General features: G+C 56.3%; 4 protein-coding genes, 1 long non-coding RNA gene and 3 other non-coding genes across 12 annotated transcripts; 6 read left to right on the top strand and 2 right to left on the bottom strand.

The window, feature by feature from the left end:
* The first annotated feature begins 29 nt into the window (after positions 1-29).
* Positions 30-4,481, top strand: RPL23A (ribosomal protein L23a). The gene is made up of 5 exons (XM_043583563.1): positions 30-1,477; positions 2,080-2,263; positions 3,529-3,705; positions 4,141-4,210; positions 4,422-4,481. Exons 1-5 carry the CDS (start codon positions 1,453-1,455, stop codon positions 4,434-4,436), a joined length of 471 nt encoding a protein of 156 aa, XP_043439498.1. The 5' UTR covers positions 30-1,452; the 3' UTR covers positions 4,437-4,481.
* LOC122486210 lies at positions 1,929-1,995 on the top strand. Its single transcript, XR_006298062.1, has one exon. It is a non-coding gene; the product is annotated as a small nucleolar RNA SNORD42 (small nucleolar RNA).
* On the top strand, positions 3,371-3,442 carry LOC122486218. The gene has a single exon (XR_006298068.1). It is a non-coding gene; the product is annotated as a small nucleolar RNA Z17 (small nucleolar RNA).
* Positions 4,018-4,066, top strand: LOC122486211. The gene has a single exon (XR_006298063.1). It is a non-coding gene; the product is annotated as a small nucleolar RNA SNORD42 (small nucleolar RNA).
* Positions 4,482-4,911: 430 nt separating the features above from the next.
* On the bottom strand, positions 4,912-6,676 carry TLCD1 (TLC domain containing 1). Its single transcript, XM_043583561.1, has 4 exons — positions 6,317-6,676; positions 5,902-5,984; positions 5,729-5,811; positions 4,912-5,457 (listed from the first exon to the last, which is right to left on the bottom strand). The coding sequence occupies exons 1-4, from the start codon at positions 6,508-6,510 to the stop codon at positions 5,074-5,076; spliced, it is 744 nt and encodes a 247-aa protein (XP_043439496.1). The 5' UTR covers positions 6,511-6,676; the 3' UTR covers positions 4,912-5,073.
* Positions 6,677-7,134: 458 nt separating this feature from the next.
* On the bottom strand, positions 7,135-8,748 carry LOC122485151. Its single transcript, XR_006297798.1, has 2 exons — positions 8,639-8,748; positions 7,135-8,316 (listed from the first exon to the last, which is right to left on the bottom strand). It is a non-coding gene; the product is annotated as an uncharacterized LOC122485151 (long non-coding RNA).
* NEK8 (NIMA related kinase 8) lies at positions 8,555-17,660 on the top strand. Of its 5 annotated transcripts, XR_006297797.1 has the most exons (16): positions 8,558-8,928; positions 10,747-10,952; positions 11,190-11,422; positions 11,653-11,784; positions 12,275-12,483; positions 12,647-12,726; positions 12,809-12,990; positions 13,094-13,244; positions 13,843-14,015; positions 14,345-14,462; positions 15,347-15,497; positions 15,733-15,896; positions 16,002-16,160; positions 16,326-16,484; positions 16,870-17,021; positions 17,393-17,660. XR_006297797.1 is itself a non-coding variant. In XM_043583551.1 (15 exons), the coding sequence occupies exons 1-15, from the start codon at positions 8,882-8,884 to the stop codon at positions 17,422-17,424; spliced, it is 2,196 nt and encodes a 731-aa protein (XP_043439486.1). In that variant the 5' UTR covers positions 8,555-8,881; the 3' UTR covers positions 17,425-17,660. The 5 variants fall into 5 exon arrangements, 4 of the variants coding, with proteins under 4 accessions (XP_043439486.1, XP_043439489.1, XP_043439487.1 ...); XM_043583551.1 differs by lacking the exon at positions 16,870-17,021 and having other exon boundaries at positions 8,555-8,928; XM_043583554.1 differs by lacking the exon at positions 16,870-17,021 and having other exon boundaries at positions 8,557-8,928; positions 13,939-14,015.
* Positions 17,661-18,211: 551 nt separating this feature from the next.
* TRAF4 (TNF receptor associated factor 4) lies at positions 18,212-24,340 on the top strand. The gene is made up of 7 exons (XM_043583550.1): positions 18,212-18,468; positions 21,436-21,487; positions 22,095-22,199; positions 22,270-22,431; positions 22,519-22,680; positions 22,778-22,933; positions 23,210-24,340. The coding sequence occupies exons 1-7, from the start codon at positions 18,326-18,328 to the stop codon at positions 23,840-23,842; spliced, it is 1,413 nt and encodes a 470-aa protein (XP_043439485.1). The 5' UTR covers positions 18,212-18,325; the 3' UTR covers positions 23,843-24,340.
* Positions 24,341-24,618: the final 278 nt, after the last annotated feature.

The raw sequence follows: 24,618 nt of genomic DNA, 5'->3' as shown, positions 1-24,618 counted from the left end.
CTGGGATAGGATGGGGTGGGGGGAAGCACACAGGGGATGCCAGGGTCGGAATGGGATGCTCACCGAGAAAAGAGACGTCTGAAGTCTGGTGTCTTTTCCTTTAAAGCGGTGTAGATTGACGGGTGGGGAGGCTGAAGACCACGCCTGGATGGAAGATAAAGAAGGGGTAGGTAGACCTGAAACTCTGCCCTTTGGGTAGGTCACCGCTTTGGGACGTGGGGCCTCTGCTCTGGTATAGGCGTTTTCTCTGGTCCCATTGGAACCAACCCTCAAGGACAACTTTTCCATTCTGCAGTTGTGCAGGATAAAAGAGGGGTGTGGCACACGATAATTCTCACTGTCAAAGGGGCAAAGAGGAGAGGAGGAAGAAAGAAAGGTCAGGGTGGAGGTGGGATAGACACAGACCCTCACAGAAGCAAACCTGAGCTTTGCTAAAACTTGCTCTGTGTCAGGAACTGATTTTGAGGATGCAAACATGACTGAAGCAAGGATGGGAGGACTACTTAAAGGGAGGGGACTGTAAATGAAATTATTCACAAGAATTAGCAAATCCTGGAGAAATCTGTACACTGGGTGTTTGGAATATTGGTAGAGTTTCAAGAGTATTATTGGGAAAACACACAAAATCTGACTGTCACAGGTAAAGAGGGGCAGATGTGGCCACCTTCTACCTCTTCGGATACTTTCCTCTTCCCCTCTGCCTGACTCAAACTTTTCTTGCTTTCTTTCTTTTTTTTTTTTTAATTTTTAAAAAATGTTTACTTATTTATTTTGAGACAGAGAGAGAGCCCGCGAGCGCGCAAACATGCGGGCGTGGCAGAGAGAAAATCCCAAGCGGGCTCCGAACTGTCAATGTGGGGCTCCAACTCCCCAACCGTGAGATCATGACCTGAGCCAAAATCAAGACTCCCACGCTTAACCGGCAGCCACCTAGGCTCCCCTTGACTTTTTCTAACACCAAATCACTGTTGTTGATAAACTACATCCCCTCTCTGGACCCAAATTTCTACAGATGTTGTTTGAAGGACTTGAACCAAATTCTGCTCTAACGTTCTAGAACTTCGCTTTACTCTCCAAATCAACCTAATTATATTCACTTCAGTTTTCAGTGTTACTGTCTCCTGCAACTACGATCCTCTTTCCACAAGATGGAAAGCGCTCAGGACCAAACGCAAGCGGCAGCTGGCTGCACCATCCACCATCCACCCGCAGCAGCAAATAAACACGTGTCTCCAAAACACTACAACTCCCAAGAAGCTATAGTGTCTTTCGAGGGAAGAGGTGGAGCATGCTTAATCACTCTGGGGAGGAAACTAAACCTAACTACCATTCCCGGCGGTCTCCGCGCCATAGATTATCCAATGAGCTTTAAATGAAAAGTATCGCGATTCTTCCGTGAGACTTGGCTCTATAAGCCCCTGGAAACAAGCCTCGGAAATCCTTTTCACGAAGATGGCGCCGAAGGCGAAGAAGGAAGGTTTGTGCTGGGGCTGGGGGTACCGCAGCTAGTTGGCCTGGGATTCCCGCAGAGTGAACAAACTGGGAGGATGGAGGCTGAGCTAGTTCTTGGGGTGTCGGCTCCGGAGCTACTTCTAGCATTCTGCCACTCTACGGCGCGCGTGGGCCCAGCCGCATGGGCTGAGCTCCGTGACAGGGTTTGGGGAGGCAAGTCCGGCCGCCACCACCTGTCGGGGCTGCCAGACTGTTGGCTTTGGGGAACTACACGCATCCATAGGCCGGAGTTTCATGTCTCCAGACCTAAGTTGTTGTCCGCACCTAATTTTCCTTTTTTCCACGTGTTAGACGGGGCTATGAACGGTTAAAACTATTAGAGTATATGTTGTCAAGTATCAAGCATTCGATCATTGCTAGGTGTTTTTTTTTTTTTCGTCGTATCGCTGGAGTTATTCCAAGTTCGCCCCAGTACCGTGCATATGATGGAAAAATTGTAACCTCCTGAGACTTGTGATGTCTTCAAAGGAACCGCTGATGCACGTGTGCCTTGGAGCGCCCGCTAGGGGTCTTGAGAACGGAAGTGAATGGTTTCTGAATCCCGTGCCTTCATATTCTTTATTTTAGCCCCTGCCCCTCCCAAAGCCGAAGCCAAAGCAAAGGCTTTGAAGGCCAAGAAAGCAGTGCTGAAAGGCGTCCACAGTCATAAAAAAAAGAAGATCCGTACGTCACCTACATTCCGACGGCCCAAGACACTGCGTCTCCGAAGACAGCCCAAATATCCTCGAAAGAGCGCCCCCAGGAGAAACAAGTCAGTACTGCCCCTTTCCCATGAAAAGATCTTGGGTATCCTCCATTCGTAATTTGGAAATTTACCAGACCTACAGCACGCCTTGTCAAATATCTGTTGGTACCTAGTGTGCGTCTCTTAATAGTGTGAAGAGATTGTTAATGCTCTATTTAAGGACAAGAGGAGGCATTTTGACAACATTGGCAGGCATTGTTTAAGACAACTCAGTGACTTCTGGTTATTAGGTTAATTATGGTCAGGGTTTTAAAGTCTGCTTTCTTGGAGTATATAGTAGGACTTTGATACATGCTTTTGTTTTGGAGTTCCCTATTACTGTAGGGGACAGTCCTTGGTGACAGTGTGGGATGATTCTAGGTTGATAAGGATATTTAATAATCTGTATTAATCAGAGAAGGCCTGCAGCGGTGTATAGAAGCTTCTCATTTACTCTCAACTTGTTAAACTCAAGGAATAGTTGGGGGGAGGGGAGGGTTGGAGTTTTTGAATATTTGCCACACTACTGGTAATAACTGACCTTAAGGGCCACAGATTAAAACACCAGTAGTAATTGCCACCTCCCACTGCTTTCCTAAGAAAAAGGCAGGAGTGGGTTCTGCCCCATTTGGACCTAGGAGTTAGTGTGAGGAGAGGTTGAGACCTGATGTCTAGCTTTAAAACAGGAAGCACGTGTCCAGGTGAATGGAGACTTGTTTCTCTGAATTTCAGGGGGAAAGCTGTGTTGTAGGTGTGTTCAAGCCACTGTAGTTTTAACTTAGGCTGTTAATAAGGGTTGCTCTCAGTTGATGGCCCTCAAACCAGTTTTCACCAACCAGAGGGAGCAGAAATGTCTGGCTAATCTCCTGATGAAGCACCAACATTCTTTGGAACTCTAGCCTGGGTTTTAAGATCCCATAGTCCAGCTTTGTGCTCTAGGGGTAAGTTGTTTAACCTCAGACGTGTCAAGTTTCTTCCAGAAGTTTGCCCTCCAAAATGTTGAGGTCAAATAAATAATGGAGGGGTTTGGAACTCAGAGCTGATTCTTTAATCACTTAAAGGGTGAAAGTCCTTCAAGCATAAGAGTACAGGGTTCTGTCCCCCAGGCTGAGGTTCCAGGTCCCTAAGTTACAGGGTGCAGATGATGACACTGTTTAGCGACCAAAGTCTGACAAAAATGATTGCTACTTTATTGTCTGATGCACCTGGGCTCTTCTGGCTTTGAGATCTAAAAGAGACCTAATCCTTTTATTGGACCCAGGCCAGATGACACCATTTTGCCTCTTCCCCAGGCTTGACCACTATGCCATCATCAAGTTCCCCCTGACTACAGAGTCAGCCATGAAGAAAATAGAAGACAACAACACTCTTGTGTTCATTGTGGATGTCAAGGCCAACAAGCATCAGATCAAACAGGCCGTGAAGAAACTCTATGACATTGATGTGGCCAAGGTCAACACTCTGATCAGGTGAGCCAAGAAACCTGCATGGAGTCAGTAGGTTTCACAGCTTGCAAGCCTTGAGAAATGAGTGGTTTCTGCTGTAGTTAGTCCTTTGTATCTATACAGACTTTAGAGGACACATTAGTTCTCCTGCCTCTAGGACTTGATGTATGGAGTTAGTGTTCATTTTCTTGATCCCTATACCTCTAGACAGACAGGCCCTAGAGTAAGATAAAATTTATGTCAGATTACTTGGAGTTAAGTTTTAAAATGTTATATGGTGTTCCATGTAAAAGGGAGTTGACTTCATTTGTGGCTTGGTGGCATCCCTAGCCTCCTGTGCAAATGCTGGAAAAGACTGACATGGACAAAGGAACCACTGATGTGCCATAAAGACTAGGGGAAGGAGGGTGGGTTTGGGGGCTGTGAGAACAGCGGGAACTAAAGCTTCCTTCATCCTAGGCCCGATGGAGAAAAGAAAGCATATGTTCGACTGGCTCCTGACTATGATGCTTTGGATGTTGCCAACAAAGTAAGCTTCCTTTGCTGTTAACTCACCCCCGAAGTGCAAGTGATGTGTCCATTACTGACCAAAACCTGACTTGCTGACTTAGTCTTAAATGACTGCACCCCTATCCTTAATAGGCCTTTTCCTTGCCTTATTTTTGCTTTTTAATCATGACCTTCCAGCTTAATCTTCACATTTTATCTCCCAGTAACAAAGCTCCCCTTTTGTTTTTCAGATTGGGATCATCTAAACTGAGTCCAGCTGGCTAAATCTAAATATAAATTTTTTCAACATATATGTTTCTCTGTCGATTTCTGGTTGGGCTTCAGGAAGGCCATACTGTGGTGTATACACACCACAGTAACAAGGCTTGGGCAAGACTCTTGGTCTACTTACCCTGTTGGAACACTCTGCTTTAGTACCTCACCACACTTGTTAACATTTTAGCAACAGGAATGTGGCCCAGATGAGGGTTGGTTGTCTGTCCTAGGACAACTACGATTTGCCACCATCATAGTGGTAGGAGAAAAAACAAGACCCCCTCCCTTTATCCCTGGAAGAGGCTTTGTATGAAACCAGTACACAATACACAATTCTCATTAGCATCCACTTCAGGGCAGTGTGGGATGGCTGCCTTTCATAGCACCTTGTCCCCGCACCCAACCAGCATGTCCAACCGGTCTGTCTGCTTTCCTCACCCCTTGCCCAAGAAAGGACAAGGACTTCGGAGGAGTGCTTTCATTAGCATTTTCAATAGTAGGTGCAGACTTGAAAGGTGGAGGTTATCCCCAGGAAGCCCCAGGCTTGGGGCTAATTCTTTCATATATGTGTGAGGCTCTGTTCTTGGCTGTGTTTGCTCTTGCCACAAGTTGTAGGCTTTGTGCCTCTCACTCAGTCAAAAACTTGTCTTTGTGTTGCTGGCTGGGGACACGCTGAGGGCAGAAGTCTGAGCGGAGGAGACGGGAAAAGTAGATGAGGATCATGATGTCCAGCATGAGCAGGATACCCAGCAGAAAAGTGCCCAGAGTCCTCTGGCCCAAATAACGCAAGAAGTAGTGCGTGAGGTAGGCCTGAGGGGCCAGGCGGAAGAGAAAGTACATGACCAAATTGACATATTTGTTGACCCGGTAGAGGAGAAGGTGCTGGGCATTGTTGATCTTCATCATCATGCGGAAGGTGAGGAATATGTTGCTGACCTCCACCAGCAATGTTAGGACTCCCCCACCGACAAAACTGCTCCAAAAGATGCCTGAAAAGAAGGCACCCATGGCCTGGAAGACACGGGTGAGAATGTGTTAGGGAACCCAGATACCATCAGTTTGTTGAGATACTAGGTAAGGCCAGGGATTGCTGGCCTAAAATAGCCAAAAGCACAGAAACAATGCCAACCCTCTGTCCCAGCAATGGGATGTAGGACACAGATTAGAAATGGGGTTAAGAAAAAGATGGGTCTTTACCTCCCAGGTTCAGACAAGTCTCAGACAAGGCTGAGACTAGATTACTAGCACCAGGCCTACACCATATCCCCTGCGTCTCATTTACCATGACGTGGTGAACCAGGTATTCCCAAGAAGCTCGGGCTTGATGACTAATCACGATGTCCACCGTGTCGTGGATGAAATACCCTAGCAGAGAGAGAGAAAAAGGTCATGAAAAGACCTGAACAAGCTTTTCCCCGTCCCCCACCTACTTAATGCTTTCTGGGCAAGACCTACCTGCGGAGAAGCAAACTAGCAGGTAGCCAGAAAGCGACCATGCCGTCTCAATCTCCACCAGCAACTCCGGGGTCTGCCATATACTGGGAGCGAAGAAAGCAGGCTCTCAACATCTCGGCATCCCTAAGGACCCTCTAATCCCCCATTACCCTTCCCAGTCCCCGGGGATCTGAGCTCGCGCTATTGGCTGACTGGGCAGTGAGGAGAGAGGCCTGGCTGAAACCCAGGTGTCTCCCGTTTCCCAGATGGGATTTTTTTTTCCCCTCCCCCTGGGTCCTCTGCCGCTCCTAGTTGGAGAGTTTTCCAAACAGGGCAATCAGGTAAGACTGCATGGCCTCGGCCTGCCCGAGAGGGATGCGGAGGGTAACGCGGGATCCCTAGCCACCCACCTTCAAAACCCCAGTCCTTTACTCACCACAGCAGCGCCCAGATTCCAGACACGATGGAATGGGCGAAGGAGACGAGCAGGTTGTGCCAGCGCCAGGTGCGCAGGGGGTCGGCGCGCACGTGCGCCGGCAGCGGCAGGCAGCAGAGCGCTCTCCGGAGCCCCCGGAAGGTCAGCGTGGCGCTCAGGAGCAGCGGCAGGGCGGGGTGAAGCAGTGGGGGCATGCTGGCCCTCCCTGCCGTCTGTCTGCCCTCGAGGCGGCCTCCTCGGACTGCTCCCGGAATGGGGCTCCCTCTCGGGCCAGTCCACCCCGGCCGCCTCGCTGCCGGCCGCCAGCCTCGCACAGATTTCGTGGAGCCCTCTAGGCCCCTGCGCTCCTCCCGTGCCCTCCCCGCGGGCCTCTGTCCCCGCCCCCTATCGCCCCCGCCCCGCTCCGCCCCGGCCGCTTGCTCCCGCCCCTCCGGCTCCTAGGCTGCACCGAGGGCGTGAGCGCCGTTTCGCGGGGTCTCCCGGCCCCGCCTGGCTCCCGCGGACTTCGGGCGAAAAGGAGCTCTACTGGGGGCGCCGCCACCCCCGCGGCACCCCCTCTCTGGCCCCTCCCGACTGCCGATGGAGCCCCGTCTCGCTCGCTTGGCCTCATTAACCCGCGTCCCTACTTTCCCCGGGGCTACCGGCTCCCCCTCCTGGGCGGGCACTGAGAGAACACTCTCTCCTCCCTCAACTCCAATCTTGGCAGAGCGGGGCGGGGCCCGTCACACACCCGGGTCCTTTAAGCCCTGGTCCTGCAGATGGATCCGAGCCTCACTTCGACAATGATCTCCTCCCATACCCTGTTCTTCCACTGGATCTCTAGCTTCTTCAGGCCAGTTTTTCTGCGTGTATGGCGCCCCGCATCAACTCCGTGCCTGGAAAGGGTCGACTAATCTATCACCACCCCTCTTCCCAGCTCGCTTTTGGGCTCCCGGGGCCGTGCGGCTGTCACAATCCTCCCTCAGACAGTCCCAGCTCTCTTCTTCTGGCTCCCTGGAGACTGGGACGAGGAAAGACCGCGGATTTGCCGGGGCTGCTGGGGTGTGACCCTTACTCTTCAGGCCAGCGGCCCGAGTCAGTTGCAGCTCGCGGTCACTAGGTGTCAGCCTATCCCCACCTTGGGGCGGGATCCCCTCCCGCCTCCAGTGGAACGAAGAGCTAATGCCCGAACTGCTGAGAACCTGGGGCTGGGGGTGGCGGTATGGGAGTGGAAGGGTGTAGCTGGAGGGGAGGGGGGAGCTAGGGAAAAGCTGCTGCGAGAGGGAGGGAAAGCTAGAAGCCTTAGGGGACCAAGAGGTTTGGGTGTTTGCTCTACCTCCCCTGATAGCTCCACGGTTACATATTAACCCCTGTGGGGCTCCTGGGTCAACCACGGCCCGATTGGTTTCTAGGTGAGAGCACGAGTGTCCCGGGTTGAGCGGCTTTTCCCCTCTGTGCTCCCCTTTAGTCACAGGGCAGCTTTGTTTATCAGCCAAGAGCAGCCTGAGGCAGCGACCGAGGGCCCCTCGTGGGGACCCTCAAGTGGTCCTTCCACTTGGGTAGGTTTGAGTACCCTTTTGAGGGGTGGGGCTGGACAGAACATAAACACTCCTTTCTTCACATTCCTCATTCACTCAGAAATAGGGACGCTATCCCTTAGCTAATAATCATCCTCTCGCTCTTTGAGCTTTTATGGAGCTCACACAGAGGAGGCGGCACAGGGAGACAACAGGAATTAAACTCACTCCTGTTCAAGACAATCGTACTGACCAGCCCCCTACGTTTAGGCAGAAGCTTTGAACCCACATCGGCCAAACAGCTCCCTTTCCTCCTCTCTCTGATGTTTTCAGATAGTGGTTCCACTTCCCTTTCATCCCCCTCTCAAGGAGATTCTCCCTATAGTTGAGCGTTGAAGGCAGATTACCTGAGGCAAAGTTGTGTGTGTGCAGGGGGGAGTTGGAAGTGCTGACGAGCGCGGTGCTCACAAGTCCGGACGGCCTGGAGACCGTGTCTCCTCCACCCTAGGTGAATCAATTTGCACAGCTCGGGGTTTCCCCCGTCCCTCCCTAGGCAAACATGAAACTCAGCTAACCTTGCTCCCTGCCCCACAGACCGAGAGTGCTGACGCTCTCGGTACAGTTTTGGTAGTTCATCATTTGCGTGCCAATGAGAATCTGCTCTCCCCTTTCGAAATAGCGTCACTAGTGGGCAAAGAGGTGCTGCGCTGAGAGGTCGGTCCTGGCTTTCCACCCTCACACGGTTGTGCAGGGCACCCCTCCGCTCTAAGGAAGCTTTTTGAGGGCCGGATGCCGAGATGTGTGTGGGAAGTGGCTGGTACCGTACCGCTAACCGCGCCAAAAAACGGCATGACACTCCATTCCTCGGACCCTGAAAAAGTAACTGTGGGTGGGGGCTGGTAAGACCCAGTAAACAGCACACAACAGATACAAGGCTGAACCAACTCCAATCTCACTTGCTCCGCCCCCAATTATCTTGCAACGTAGGGGGCGTGGCCCTAGGGTGGGCGGGTCCACGCACGCGCCGCGTCTGGGTGTAGGGGTTCCGGAAATGTGACTGAGAAATGAGATGGAGAAGTACGAGCGGATCCGAGTGGTGGGGAGAGGTGCTTTCGGGTGAGCCAGGGATCTGGGGAAGGAAACTGGTTGGGGAGAGGGAAAGTAAGTCCCAACTCCGTCCGCGAATTCTCTGCCTGGTTAGCCCCGCCCCGAGGCGTGAGCGCACACTTGGAAAGCCCCGCCCAGACTTCCGGTCTCAGTCCCTGCTGGGAGACTCCGCCTCTAAGGAGGTCACGCCCCCAACAAGCCTGTGCGCCCCCGCAGAGTTCTGTTCTTTGATGCCTGATTCATTCATTCTACGAATACTGAGCGCCAACTCTTACCGGTCTGGCTCTTGGCGCCAAGTATACTGTCAAGACCAAAATAGGCGTGGCCTTTCCTCTCTCGAAGCCTACAGACTGTAGGGAAATAATACAATAAACAAGATATTAAAGCAGTTACCAACAAGCTGCGAGCATAGTATACACCAGGGAGTACTTATTTGGGATGGTCAAGGAAATTTTCCCTGAGAGGTGAAGTTTAAAGCCAAGACTTAAGGAGTGAAGACCAGTAATTCGAAGGTGAAGGCAGAGCTTTTCAAACAGAGGAAACCGTCTATGGGAAGGACCTCATGTGAGAAAGAATTCAGAGTATTCAAGTAACCGAGAAAAAGACTGAAGTTGGAATGTAGTGGGCAAGGGAAAGAATGGTATAAAATGGGATTGTCACAGAGGTCAGGGACCAGATTATGGCCTTATGGGCGGAGATAAAGGGGTTGAATTTATTTGAAGTGTAAAGGGAAGAGGTTTAAGCAGAATGGTCTTGATGTGATTTGCATTTTTAAAATGTCACTCGGACTGCTGTATGGAACTTAGATTTGAGGATGACAAAAGTGAAGGTACCATTTTAAAGACTCGTGCAGTATTTTAGGCAGGAAATAATGACTTGGCCAAGGGTTGTAGCAGAAATCAGAGAGAGAAATGGATGAGTTCACAATATTTTGGAGGTAGAAACAGGATTTGTTGATGTGTTAGTTTGAAATGGAGGAAAGATTTTGGCATGATTTTCAGGGTGTCTGACTTTGTGGTGGTGTCATTTACTGAGATGGAAGAGACTGAGAAAGGAAAGGTTTTGGGGGCAGGGATCGAAAGTTCTATTTTGATTTTTTTGTTAAAATTAAGGATGCATGCAAACCATTTAGGTAGAGATGCAAGGCAGGTAGTTGGATTTGTTAGTCTGGGGCTCAGAGGAGAGATATATCAAATATAAATTTGATACTTAGATGATCATTCATTCATATCATCCATTCATTCAGCAGATACTTGTTGAGTTCCTGTGTGCTAAATATTGGGCTATGCTCTGGGGATATGGTTGCGAAGGAGAACAAGAATCCTGCTTTTTATGGATACTAACCAGAGTTGGAAGAAAATAATAGTGTAAATGGCTTCTACTCATTGAGCATTTTTGATGTGCCAAACGCTGTGCTAAGTGCCTTACATGCATTTTCTCAGCAACCCAGGGAAGTTGATTCTGTTTTTCAGATGGTAACATCATATAATGCAAGAGTAGATAAGTAGTAAGAGGAGGAGCCAGGATTTGAACCCAGGCAGTTAACTCCAGGGTGTGTGGGAACGTAGGGAGATCAAGACTAACTTCACTGTGTCTTTGGTGAAACTGAATCTCAAATAAGTTAAATGACTTGCCTAAGGTCTCACACAGAGTTTGTGGTCAATTCTCCCTGTTCCTAAACTCAGTGTTCTGTGCATTTAGTTAGATGATCTCTTAGTCTGGGTTTCCTTTCCTCTCTCTTAAGTACTATCCAGTGACCAGGTCTGCCCTGCCTGATGTGTGGCTGGAGGCTCGGCTGGTACCCACCCCTGTACTCTGTGTCCCCAGGATTGTGCACCTGTGCCTGCGCAAGGCTGACCAGAAGCTGGTGATCATCAAGCAGATCCCAGTGGAGCAGATGACCAAGGAAGAGCGGCAGGCAGCCCAAAATGAGTGCCAGGTCCTCAAGCTACTCAATCACCCCAACGTCATTGAGTACTATGAGAACTTCCTGGAGGACAAGGCCCTCATGATTGCCATGGAATATGCACCAGGTGGGCCAGCCTCCTTGCATTGTCCTGGCTCCAAGGGCCTCTCACCTCTGGGACAGGCAGACACAGATCAGCCGGCTTCCCTCCTCAGAATGAGTTTGATGGAGGGTCAGAGGTATAGAGTTCTCATCCCAGTTGTGTGAGGCTAGCAGGCCCTTGCCCTTTCTGGGCTTAGTTTCATCAAAGGAGAGTCCCAGGTATGGGGAGACCTGGATCTGAAGCGGTTCCTTGTGGCTGCAGGTGGCACCCTGGCTGAGTTCATCCAAAAACGCTGTAACTCCCTGCTGGAGGAGGAGACCATCCTGCACTTCTTTGTGCAGATCCTGCTCGCGCTCCATCACGTGCACACCCATCTCATCCTGCACCGGGACCTTAAGACTCAAAACATCCTTCTTGACAAACACCGCATGGTTGTCAAGATCGGGGACTTCGGCATCTCCAAGATCCTTAGCAGCAAGAGCAAGGCCTACACGGTGCCTGGGCGTGGAGGGGAACTCAAGGGTGCTGGAGGTTTTGATGGCCAAGGCCCACTCTGTGTCCCAACTCTCTCCCCACCATAAGACCTTGGCCCCTTAGGCCCTGGCTGGCTGCAGGAAGAAGCACTTGGGTCTGCTTTGGGAAGAAGCTGTCTCCCAGTGGGCCTTGAACAGAGCCTTCCCTCCCCCACCCTCAGGCTATAATAATATCCTCTTCCGCCCTGCAGGTGGTGGGCACTCCGTGCTACATCTCCCCTGAACTGTGTGAGGGCAAGCCTTACAACCAGAAGAGTGACATCTGGGCCCTGGGCTGTGTCCTCTATGAACTGGCCAGTCTCAAGAGGGCTTTCGAAGCTGCGGTGAGTTAGCACCCCCATGGGGACAACTAGGACATCTCTGTCCCTCCTCAGGAAGTCCTCGGCTCCAGCCACCTCTTATTTCTTCTCTTTTGGCTGAGTTATGTTTCCCTCATCAGACCAGTAGGTCAGCCCAGGGCAGGGCCGTGACTTCCCTCTGGCTATGGGTTCCTGAGGGAGGGCTTGGGCCTTTCCACTAAACTGAGGACTCCTGAAAGCAGAGCTCTCCCATCAGATTAGGGACCCTCCTAAGGGCAAGGCTTGAGTTCTCCCAACAACCTAGGGTTCCTGAGGACATAAGTGAAGCTAAGCTCCCCTATCAGGAGTTCTTGAGAGCAGGGTTCAGCAACTGTATCACTTGGGAGTCCCCTCTTCAGACTGAACGCTCTGAGTGCAGGGCAATGACCACCCCATTAGACCTGGGGCGGGGAGACGCTGCCACCCAAGAGCATGACTCCGGCTGTGGCCAACCTCACACTTGATGCTTTCACAGAACCTGCCAGCGCTGGTGCTGAAGATCATGAGTGGCACCTTTGCACCTATCTCTGACCGGTACAGCCCTGAGCTGCGCCAGCTCGTCCTCAGTCTGCTCAGCCTGGAGCCCTCACAGCGGCCACCGCTCAGCCACATCATGGCACAGCCACTCTGCATCCGCGCGCTCCTCAACCTCCACACCGACCTGGGGAGCATCCGCATGAGGAGGCCTGTGCAGGGAGGGAGGGGGACTCTGGGCCCAGGGGAGCACCCAATGGGAGCACAATGAGCCTGGGGCAGAGGGAGCTCCAGGCAAGTCCTCCATTCCTGCGTGTGGGAGTGTCAGGAATGGGCCAGGTCTTGAACCCCCACCCCCACCCCCGACCCACAGGGCAGAGAAGTCCCTGGTCCCAGGGCCACCCATGGCCCCCGGCAGCACAGGGAGCAGGACCACAGGCGCCCGCTGCAGGGGTAAGTCGGAGCCCCCGGCCAGTGCCCACGGCCGCCAAGCCATTCCCACTAGTTTAATAGGCCTGATGCACTGTCCCCGCAGGTATACCCCGGGGACCCGCACGGCCGGCCATTCCGCCACCGCTGTCGGCGGTCTACGCGTGGGGCGGTGGGCTCAGCGCCCCGCTGCGGCTGCCGATGCTCAACACAGAGGTGGTCCAGGTGGCAGCTGGGCGCACGCAGAAGGCGGGCGTCACGCGCTCGGGGCGCCTTATCCTCTGGGAGGTGAGCAGGCTGGGGTGGCCCTGGACGGCAAGGGGGGCCCGGGCAAGCAGGGGCCATGCAGGGGCGGCCGGGGCGCCGCCCACGCCCTCCTGGCCTCCGACAGGCCCCGCCCCTAGGCGCCGGAGGGGGCGCGCTCCTGCCAGGGGCCGTGGAGCTGCCGCAGCCACAGTTCGTCTCCCGTTTCCTGGAGGGCCAGTCGGGCGTGACTATCAAACATGTGGCCTGCGGGGACCTCTTCACAGCCTGCCTGACCGGTGAGTCCTTCAGGGGACTATGGGAAGGCACCCCCAGAGCACCTTCCCTCATTGCTTTGTCATTTGCAATCTGCACACTCAATTAATACTGCTCTCTGCTCTTTATCTGGCACCAGGTTCTTTACTCACGCACTCCCCTTTACCCTCACAAGGGCCTGGCCGAGTAGTTACAGTATACTGTACTCATTTGAGGGAGGCTCAGAGAGAGAGAGACAGAGAGAGAGAGAGAGAGGGAGAGGGATCTGGAAAGCTCAGATCTTAAAAGCTCAAAGAGGAGAGGGGCGCCTCTGTGGCTCAGTTGGTTAAGCGCCTGGCTGTTGATCTGGGCTCAGGTCTTGATCTTACAACTGGGGGGATGGAGCCTTGCATCAGGGCAACAGACCTTGCGGCTGCGCTCAGAGCACAGAGCCTGCTCGGGAGTCTCTCTCCCTGTCTCTCTGCCCCTCCCCAGCTCGCACTCTCTTTCTCTCAAAAATAAATAAACTTCAAAAAAAAAAAAAAGTAAATAAAGCTCAGAGACTGTCACTTGTCCCAACTCACACATCTGAGAAGAGACACCTCTGCCTATCCTTTTCTACCTCCTGTCCCATTCTTCCAGCTTTTTCTTGCTCCTCCAACCCATGGACTGGCTTATCTGGAAAACCAGCCCAACCTCTCTCTCCCTTCTCGTTCCTCACCGCCCCCCACTCTCCAGACCGAGGTATCATCATGACCTTTGGCAGTGGCAGTAACGGGTGCCTAGGCCATGGCAGCCTCAATGACATCAGCCAGGTGGGTGTTGCACATACCTTGGAGAAGAGGAAGTGGGGAGATGGCATGGAGCCCACATTTGAGAGCTGACACCCAGGTTGGGGGCAGGGGATCCCCAGCAGCTAGGTCCCTCTAGCTCCCAGGCTGCACCTGTCCCAGGCAGTACCAGGGGAAGTACCGAAAAGCCGGCCTTCCCCAGTGGTTGCAGTGGGGGTGGGAGGGCAGTTAAAGAGACAGCCGTGGCTTGTGAGAATTCGCCGCTTCCAACTTCATCCTTACATGGGATGCTGAGGCCAGGCAGCCAGTCTAGGCCCCTTGCCCAGTCTCTCTCACTTCCCCTCCCTCTCTAGCCCACCATTGTGGAGGCGCTGCTGGGCTATGAGATGGTGCAGGTGGCCTGTGGGGCCTCTCACGTGCTGGCCCTGTCCACAGAGCGAGAACTATTTGCGTGGGGCCGCGGAGATGGTGGTAAGCTCTCCACCCCATTCTAGCCTCTTGGCTGCATCTCACAGTACCCTGGCCATGATTTGTTCCCTTCATACCCACCTTCTACCCCATGACTCGTTCTCCGTCTTTTCTCTTCAATTCCACTCATTTATTGACTTATGAAACTTTACTGCACATCTGTGAGCCCCCTGGGCTGGGTGCAGAGACAAGTTGAATAAGAGTCACTTCCTTCAGGGGCTTATGTTGTAACGGGGGAGATTTCTTTCATCAGTCAATACTTCTGGTGGCCCTCTCTGGGTCACACGTCCCGCTGGGCTTCGAAACTAGAGAAGACCTACGTGGGGTTTCTGTCCTCCTGGCAGACTCATTCTAATGGAAGGGATGACATCTCCCTATGACAAAGGACAGACAGGGGCGCCTGGGTGGCTCAGTCGGTTAAGCGTCCGACTTCAGCTCAGGTCACGATCTCATGTTCCGTGAGTTCGAACCCCGCGTCGGGCTCTGGGCTGATGGCTCAGAGCCTGGAGCCTGTTTCCGATTCTGTGTCTCCCTCTCTCTCTGTCCCTCCCCCATTCATGCTCTGTCTCTCTCTGTCTCAAAAATAAATAAGCGTTAAAAAAAAAAAAAAAAAAAAAAAAAAGGACAGACAGCGTGAGGGCTCCTCCCAAGGTCCAGAGATGTGAGAACCCAAGGAATGGCATGGGAGTTTCCTGGAGAAGGCAGAGGTGGCATCTGAACGGGGTCTTGAGGAGGAGTAGGATTTTGACCACAGAGGGGCCAAGGATGGGCATTTCAGGCTGAGGGCACAGCCTTCGCTCACGCTGTTACCTCTTCTCTGTGACTCCTCATCCTGGCATCACCGACCCTAAAACTCAAACAAGCCCCATCCTGGTTTCTCATTGTAGGCCGGCTAGGACTGGGCACCAGGGAGTCCCACAGCTGTCCCCAGCAGGTATCCATACCCCCAGGACAGGAAGCCCAGCGGGTTGTGTGTGGCATTGACTCCTCCATGATCCTCACCGTGCCTGGCCGAGCCCTGGCTTGTGGGAGTAACAGGTAAATAGGTACACCGGGATGACTAGCCTGTCCCCTTCCCCTCCCTGGCTGCTGAGGCAACAAGACATGTCGTTGCCACCAACCAAGGGGCAGAACTAGGGGGCGCTGAGAGTGCTGCTGGGTTCAACCCAGGGTGGGATCTGTGCCCTGGTGACCGGCTCTTGCCCAGATTGCTGGGAGCAGGAGAGACTATACAAAGTGTCAGCTGCACTTGGGTTTTGGCCTGTACCTTCAGGTTCAACAAACTGGGCCTGGACCACTGCTCCCTGGGGGAGGAGCCTGCCCCCAACCAGCAGGTAGAGGAGGCCCTGAGCTTCACACCACTAGGTTCCGCACCCCTGGACCAGGAGCCCCTGCTGAGTGTGGACCTGGGCACTGCTCATTCAGCTGCCGTCACGGGTGAGTAGGACCTGGGCACGGGAGGCCACGGGTGGACTCTCCTGGCCTCCTTGGAATCTCACTTGAGGCATCCCTTTCCTTCCTTCCCTTTTTCCTCCCCTACAGCCTCTGGTGACTGCTACACTTTTGGCAGCAATCAGCATGGGCAGTTGGGCACCAATGCCCGCCGGGTCAGCCGGGCACCTTGTCAAGTCCGAGGCCTGCAGAACATCAAGACAGCGATGGTGGCCTGTGGGGATGCCTTCACTGTAGCCATTGGGGCAGGTGATTAGTGGGCACTGTGGGGGCGGATAGGGTGTGGGCAGTCCGTGGTTATCACGTTCAGGGTTGCTGAACATCGTGATGGGGCCCGTGCAGCAATCCGGGAGGAGAGCTGCTCGCTGAGCCGTGTCCTCCTCCTGCTTCCCTGCTTGGGATTCTGTTTGGCAGAAGGCGAAGTGTACTCTTGGGGCAAAGGGGCCCGAGGTCGACTGGGAAGAAGGGATGAGGATGCTGGACTCCCTCGGCCAGTGCAGCTGGATGAGACGCACCCTTACACAGTGACGTCTGTGTCCTGTTGCCATGGAAACACTCTGCTGGCCGTTCGCCGTGAGTTGTTATAACTTTTCCCACTTCATCTACACCAGGGTTAATCCAGCTGGGCCCGGCTCCTGCCCCCATCCCCAGTGGTCACAGCCCAAATCACTAAAAGCCCCCAGATAAATGAAAGCAGAAGTTGCCGGGTAAAACAGCTTCCTACCTGGGGAGGGCAAGGGCGTTTGCGTCTTGGGCCTTGTTGAAGGGCTGCTCCGGTGCTTCCCAGGGCCCAAAGGCCTTCTTTCTCCTCCTACCCCCAGTCCACTTTAGTTTGAACCTCTGTTTCTGGCCTGTCAGGGTCCAGAGTCCAGGGCCATGTGTGGGAGTGGGAGCGGAGGTGGGTATCCCTTGCTGAGGCACTGCCCTCTGGGTCGCTGCAAGTTTCCATACCTTCCAGCGGTTACGGATGAGCCAATCCCACCCTGAGGCACCTAGATACACCTCTGGACCTGGACCACCCTGCTGTTGCTTCTCCTCTGAACGTTCTTGAAATGTGCGGATGCCTGCAGCAAGACTGTCCCCACCAGCCCCTGGCTGGTCATTAACCCGGTAGAAGAACTAGTGAGGCGCCCACTCTCCTTTGGCCCTGGATATGGAAACCTCAACCCACCCTGTTCCCCCAACAACTCTCTTTTCTCTCCCCACCCCTCTTCTCTTAAGTTGGTGTCCCCAGGGACCAGGCTGGCTAGACCTGGAAACCAGACCTAAGTTTGGGAAGCAGGGTGGTCTCCCGACTCTTGGCAGAAAAAAGCTGGAGGTGGCTGTGGCTCCATCCAGATCATGCCCTTTCCCCCAGCCCAGTTAGAAAATAAATCGCTGGTGCCCCCTGCGGGAGCAGCTCTACTTTGGAGCAGGGCAAGCCCAGTCCTGCCTGGACTGGCCATTCTGGCAGCCTAGCTTCTTCATTGCCTGCCCTGCAGGGAGTCTTGCCACCTACCCCCCCGCTCGGTAACCTGAGGCACGGATTAGCACAACTTCTGAGCTCTTTTCCTCCCCTGTCGACTGGAAATGCATCTGCCAAGGGTACCAAAGTGTCTACTGCGGAGCTAATCCCTGCTGAAGGTTGCCTCTCACCCCACACCCCAGCCTTTCCCCCAAAGCAGGTTGGGAGAAAGGGTTGCTGGCTGGGCCAGACCAGTTTTCCAGATGACTGGGAAATAGCGCCAATAAAAACATCAGCTGCCTGCCTAGAATGTGGTCTCTTCAGGGTTGGGGGTGGCGACACCCCAGGGCTGGGCAGGGCCGCGGTCCGGCCTGGGGAGGAATGTAGGCGCAGCCTGAGGCTGGGGCCGAGGTTCCTCTGGCCTAGCGCCCAGCACGGCTTCCCCGCGCCAGCCGAGCTCCCCAGATCTGGTTGCCAAGCTTCGGCTGCCTAGCACCTGCAAGCTGGAGTCCCGGGCCCCTAGGCGACACGTGGCCCCCGAGACCGAGCTATACACTCGGGAGAAGGAACCATTGTGGCGCGGCCCAGTCCGGCCACCGGGGCCCTCCGCCCCATCCAGCTTCAGGGCCTCCCACCCCTGGGGAGAAGCGGAGCCGCGATCTCCCTTCCGAAGGGGAGAGAGGAGCCCGTACGCGGTTGGAGGGCGCGAGGCTGGTCAGCCGCCCACCCCGCAAGCCGCGCGCCCGCGAGGTGGGTGGGAGCGCGAGTGTCCGGCGCTAGGACCGCGCGGGCGCGGCTCCACCCCCTCTTCCGGCGGGCGGGCTCATGGGCTCGGGGGCTGGGCGCAGGCCGCGGCCGCCAGTCGGCGCCGCCCGGAGCCGGGAGCGCGGCCGGAGCGAGGCGCGGGCTGTGGGGCCGCCGCGTGCCCGGCCCCGCTCGCCCGTGCCTGCCGCCCGCCCGCCCGCCCGCCATGCCCGGCTTCGACTACAAGTTCCTGGAGAAGCCCAAGCGGCGGCTGCTGTGCCCGCTGTGCGGGAAGCCCATGCGCGAGCCTGTGCAGGTTTCTACCTGCGGCCACCGCTTCTGCGACACCTGCCTGCAGGAGTTCCTCAGGTGCGGGCCGGGGGTAGCGGGGAGCGGCCGGTGGCGACGGCGAGGGGGGACGACGCATGGGGAGGGGCCCGGGCCGGAGACATGCCGGGCCTTTGTCTGCGCCGCGGCTCCGTGACCTCAGGGGCGCCCACCGTGACGTCACGGGGTGGCGGTGACGTCAGACCCCGAGGGAGGACCTCACGCACTAATCCGAAGGGGCCCGGGGCCCACTGGCGCCCGCGCCCGTTCGGAAGAATTCCGTGCCAGCCTGCGGGGTGGAGGTGGGAGAAGACGCCCTTCCTGACCCGTGGCCGGCCCTCCCCCTCACCTGAAAGCCGGAGCGGCCTCATCCTTGAACTTTGAATCCTTACGGGAAGAGGAGGACAAAACCCTCTGTCCCGGGCAGTACCTTAAGCCTCCGGAGTTTCCGCCCATATAACCTCTTCTGGTTCTAACAATTCGAGAACGGCAGCTATTGTTCTCCCATTTCACAGATGATGAAACGAGAGATTCAAAAAAGGCTGCGGCTTGCCCACGGTCACACAGTTACTTAAAGGCTTAACTGGGTTTTAAGCCCGGGCTGCTTTTGGTCCCACAACAGTGGGAGGACTGTGACGGTACAGATCGCCCCTGAAGCAGTGGAACCCCTTGGGTGTCCCTCCTTGCCCCTGGGGATCTTCAATACCGCGGGGCGCCTATAAATCGTTAGGGAGGGGGTCGCACCCTGAGTGTTACTGAACCAGGTGGCCCCTTGGCCCGTGGGGCGTTTGCTGAGTTCTGGGCACCCTGCGGTGTCCTGAATCGAACGCCTTTGCTGGGAAATGCTCACGTCAGGTGTGGGGAGGCAAGACGAGGGAGCCCTCATTCCTGGGGAGGTCGTGCCCCAAGAAGAGGTCGTGCTCCCTTTTCCCCAGGGAAAAGCTAGGTCAGCCACTGCCGCCTGTCTGGAGGTTGTTCGCTGAGGGGTTCTAGGGGCGCAGGCAGGGAGCGCTTCTGGGGCTCCTGCCTTCAGTGCTGCTCCCTCCCTCTCTCAGCCCTCCGCAGCCCCTAGCTGGCGGAAATCTCAGCAGGCCCTTTGTTTTCAGTTCCCCGCAGCCCGGGCCGGCTCCTGCCCTCACATATGCTCCTGCAAGAGCTGCTGTGCTGCCCCCTCCCTCCTTTTCCCTCACCCTCCTCTGTCCTCCCTCCTCCCTTCAGTGTACACACATACTCCCCTACAGACACACAGTCCCATTGTCTTCCGCGGCGCCCTACCCCGGCCCTCTGGTTTCCAGATGAGGCCAGCTGAGCCCCTGCCCCCACTCCCAGCTGACCCACCCCGACTGCCTGGGAGGGGGCTGTCAGGCCGTTCCCCTCCACCTCCTCGGTCCCTCTCCCCAGCTTCTGCCCCTCCCCCTCCCGGAAATCCCCTCTTCCTCTCCCACAGCCCCCTCCCCCCATCCTGTTTTCTCCCCTGGGCCTGGGCCTCCACTGCACCGCCTGGAGCAGTCTTGGCCCCTGCTTTCCCCACCCCCCCCCCTCCACTGCCTCCTCCCCTAGAGCTTGAGCGATGCTGCTGAGGCCCCCGAAGGAAAGAAGTGGTTGAGCAGGCTCTGTCCCTCACCACCACCCCTTATCCTACAAGCTAGGGTGTCCATAGCCCCCGCAGAACCTTTGTCCTGGCGGGGCCCCAAGCTGCTCCGACTAATCTTCTGCCTGAAGCCTGGGGACTTGCCTTAGTCCCCTCCCTGTCTCCAAAACCACTAAATCAGCACATTCCTGGAGCAGCCCAGCAGACCCCTCCCCCATGGCCCACCCCCCTCTTTCCCCATTCCTGCCGGGGCTATTACTCAGGTTGGTCCAGGAAGGCTGGTTGCCCTGTGGGCACGGGCACACCTCTTCGGTGCCTGGACACGTATTGTTCTTGGTATTGGCGGCATGGCCGGGGGTGGTAGTGGGGGTCAGGGGAGATGGGTGCTAGAAATCCTTTGGGCGGCCGGGGCACGGACTGCCCAGGTCCTACAAAGTTCTGTCGTGGACAGGGCTGCCATGTGGCTTCCGCTTCTGCCTTGATCTCTGCCTCCCACCTACCTGACTCAGACCTGCCAGGAATGCCGTGCCTGAGGGCCTTCAGCCCTACTGGGTGAGCCCTCGCTCTGCTCAGGCCATGCCAGGTGTGTGTGACTGGTCCTGGCTGGGGTCAGCAAGGGCATGTTGGTAGAAGAAGGCGTGTCAGTGGATTCATTGGTGCAGGGTCAGAAAGCTTTCAGCGCGTGCCCTGCGGTGACCATAGTCTTGGCTGTGCTTGCTTGGGCGGTTTTTGTCGCCCCAGCCTCTCCTCGGTGTCTGTGGGGTAGTAGGACCTGTGTGAGGCGGGGAGTCAGACTGACGTCCAGCCGCTGCTCGCCCCCCCCCCCCCCCCCCCCCCCCCCCCCCCCCCCGTCTCGGTTCTTTCATCTGCAAAATGGGAACACGCAGCCCCTTCGCAGAGGCAGGTGGTCAGGACTGGATGGGAGTGTGAACAGTGCCTTAGAGTGAGCCTCTCCTCCTCCTTGCTTTAGGAGGCACACCCTCACGGGAGGAGGGAAGGGATGGGGTAAAGTGGCCCCAAGCTGACCTTTGCCCTGGGTTCTGGGACGAGATCCCTGCTGGGAGCCGGGCAGCCCTGGCACTTCATCTCAGCACTCACCCCCTGCCGCTGAAAACTTAACAGGGTGGAGGGCAGGTGTCCTGTCCCTCTCCCAGTCCAGCTGCCCTCCTGGGGGGAGGGGTACCAGCTGCCACCTGTTGGCCAAATGCTGTCTGAGGCAGCTGTCTGTCTCCACTGGGCCCACAACCCTCTCCCCAGGACAAGAGTTAGGATCTTCTGGGGTGCTAGGCAAGTGGGTACCTGCAGGCCTCTGGCTGAGGACAGGTCTAGTGAGAGGGAGGCTGCCCTGGTTGAGGGGTGGGACCTGGGTTCTCCTTTCCCATAGCTGGAGCCTGACTCTGTCCCCTCCCCCTTCACAGTGAAGGAGTCTTCAAATGCCCTGAGGACCAACTTCCTTTGGATTATGCCAAGGTGAGTCCACAGTGCCAGGCAGAGGCCCCAGTTACAGGCTTTTGCCCTTGGTGGAGGCTGGAGCTGCCGGCAGCCAGTTGGCTCAGGGCCAGTGTCAACCCGGTCCTGTGGAATCCTGTGCCCCCACAAAGGTGGCCCCTTCCCTCCCACCAGGCCAGTTTGCAAATGAGGCCAGTGTTTGCCCTGGAGGGCAGGCACAATGCCCGGCCTGTGGGGGTGCCAGGGGGTGCACAGAGAGGCTCTGTGCTCGCAAGCAGTGCTCCCCTCCCCTTTGGGTGGCAAGCCAGGCCCCTGGCTGAGGGCCAAGACCCCTCTACCAAGAGGAAGGAAGCAGAGGATGCGGAGGCTGCCCGGAACTGAGCAGGCTGATTGGCTGCTGTTCCAAAAGGAGGGAGTGTCCCGTGCAGGCATGTTGGGGACCCTGGTATCCAGCTTTGGAGCAGACACCACCTGCTCTGCCTTCCATCCCTCGGCACAGAGGGGACTATAGCTCAAGAGAGGCTGTTACCGACTCTTAGGTAGAGCTGGCCCGTCTGGGGGTGGTGGGGGTGGAAACTGGGGACTGTAGCGGGCTCTGACCCTGCCGGGTTCCTCCCCGTCTACCCAGATCTACCCAGACCCAGAGCTGGAGGTGCAGGTGTTGGGGCTGCCTATCCGCTGCATCCACAGTGAGGAGGGCTGCCGCTGGAGTGGGCCGCTGCGCCACCTACAGGTGAGTCTCCCGTGAGAGGGAGGGGGCTCCCCCTTTCTTGGCAGGCACTGACCGTCTCGCTCCCCCACAGAGCCACCTGAACACCTGCAGCTTCAATGTAATCCCCTGCCCCAATCGCTGCCCCACCAAGCTGAGCCGCCGGGACCTGCCTGCACACTTGCAGCACGACTGCCCCAAGCGGCGCCTCAAGTGCGAGTTTTGTGGCTGCGACTTCAGCGGGGAGGCCTTTGAGGTGGGTGGGGCCCGGTGGAGGGCGCAGGGTGAGTGGGGCGCCTGGTGGCCCGGGGATCCCTTCAGTCGGCCTCTCTGGCGTTTCTAGAGCCACGAGGGCGTATGCCCCCAAGAGAGCGTGTACTGCGAGAACAAGTGTGGTGCCCGCATGATGCGGCGCCTGCTGGCCCAGCATGCCTCCTCTGAGTGCCCCAAGCGTACCCAGCCTTGCACCTACTGCGCCAAGGAGTTCGTCTTTGACACCATCCAGGTGAGGCCCTCCCTGAGCCGCGGGCCGTGGGGCAGGTGGCGGGGTGGGGGTGGGGGTCAGCCTACTGACCGCTGTCTCTCCGCCCCTGTGGCCGTAGAGCCACCAGTACCAGTGCCCAAGGTTGCCCGTGCCCTGCCCCAACCAGTGTGGCGTGGGCACGGTGGCTCGGGAGGACCTGCCGGGCCACCTGAAGGAGAGCTGTAGCACCGCCCTGGTGCTGTGCCCGTTCAAAGACTCCGGCTGCAAACACAGGGTGAGATGCCCCTCCTCTTCCCTGTCTGTCCCCTTCTTAGTCCTTGAAGCCTCAGATGTAGACCAGGCCCTCTCTGGTCCCTGCCTTGCTGCTCTGAAGCCTTCGGTCCTTCCTTCTGCTGGCCGGCAGCGGCCTCCCAAGTGTCCTCTACCGTCCCCGGCCAGAGCTGGGTGCCTGCAGCCCTATCGCCGCTCCCCTCTGTCCCCTGTCTCCCCTGGGCATGTCCCTACTGATAACTGTTCTCCCTTCCCCCATGGCCCGGGGCTTTGCCAACAGTGCCCCAAGCTGGCGATGGCCCGGCACGTGGAGGAGAGCGTGAAGCCGCACCTGGCCATGATGTGCGCCCTGGTGAGCCGGCAGCGGCAGGAGCTGCAGGAGCTGCGGCGAGAGCTGGAGGAGCTGTCGGTGGGCAGTGACGGCGTGCTCATCTGGAAGATCGGCAGCTATGGACGGCGGCTTCAGGAGGCCAAGGCTAAGCCCAACCTGGAGTGCTTCAGCCCGGCCTTCTACACACACAAGTATGGCTACAAGTTGCAGGTGTCTGCGTTCCTCAATGGCAATGGCAGCGGTGAGGGCACGCACCTCTCGCTCTACATTCGCGTGCTGCCAGGTGCCTTTGACAATCTCCTCGAGTGGCCGTTTGCCCGCCGCGTCACCTTCTCCCTGCTGGATCAGAGCGACCCCGGGCTGGCTAAGCCACAGCATGTCACTGAGACCTTTCACCCTGACCCAAACTGGAAGAATTTCCAAAAACCGGGCACTTGGCGGGGCTCCCTGGATGAGAGTTCTCTGGGCTTTGGTTACCCCAAGTTCATCTCCCACCAGGATATCCGCAAGCGAAACTACGTGCGGGATGATGCGGTCTTCATCCGTGCCTCTGTTGAATTGCCCCGAAAGATCCTCAGCTGAGTGCAGGCGGGGCTCCAGGAGAAAGGGGGGTGGAGCATGACCTCAGCCAGGAACTGGCTGAACCTGGAGAAGGGGCCGGACCCCCTTTCAGCTGCTTCTGCTGCCCAGGTTCTGTTCCCCCTCTCCTCTTCCTTACCACCCTCAGGTGCCTCCTATTGGTGCTTCAGCCCTGGCCCCTGGCGGGAGCAGGTCTTGGGGTCATCAAGGGCTTGGAAAAAGTGATCCCAGGGCCTGTCTCCTCTCCTGGGCAGGGAAGACACGCCTTGGTGCCGGCCACACTCTACCCAGGACTGAGGCGCCTGCTGGTGCTATGTCCCAAGAGCCATAGTGGGGGGTGGGAGTGGGGATGTGAGGGGTAGTTCAAAGAATCTGTCTTGAGATCTGATTTCTCTTCCCCTTTCCCCAGCTGTGCCTCCTCTGGTTATTTATTTACTTAGTGCCAGGAGGGCACGGCAGGGGAGCCCTGGTTTTTAATAAATCCTGAATTGTATTTATTAACTTGGTTCCAGCCTGACTTATCTGGGATGGTTAGGGCCGCCTAAGGCTGGGCCCAACAGGGAAGGCGCGGGGCCAAGGTCGCCGTGCTGCTTGCCGCTCTGCGCTGCTGGATCGCCCTCTGGCGGACGACAGGGGAACTGCACTAGGCTTTGTGCGGAAGACAGTTGCCTGCCGCTGCCATCTGGTGGTTAAATGGGGGAGGTGCATTTTACGAGCCTGGAGTCCTTGATCCATACCCCACCAAAGACTACTTACTGCTTCTGCCCCCAGGCAAGTCT

Source organism: Prionailurus bengalensis, chromosome E1 (genome assembly GCF_016509475.1).
Source record: "Prionailurus bengalensis isolate Pbe53 chromosome E1, Fcat_Pben_1.1_paternal_pri, whole genome shotgun sequence".
NCBI classification, from domain to species: domain Eukaryota; kingdom Metazoa; phylum Chordata; class Mammalia; order Carnivora; family Felidae; genus Prionailurus; species Prionailurus bengalensis.
Note: the sequence above shows the minus strand (reverse complement) of the source record. Positions and strands in the feature narration are given on the sequence as shown.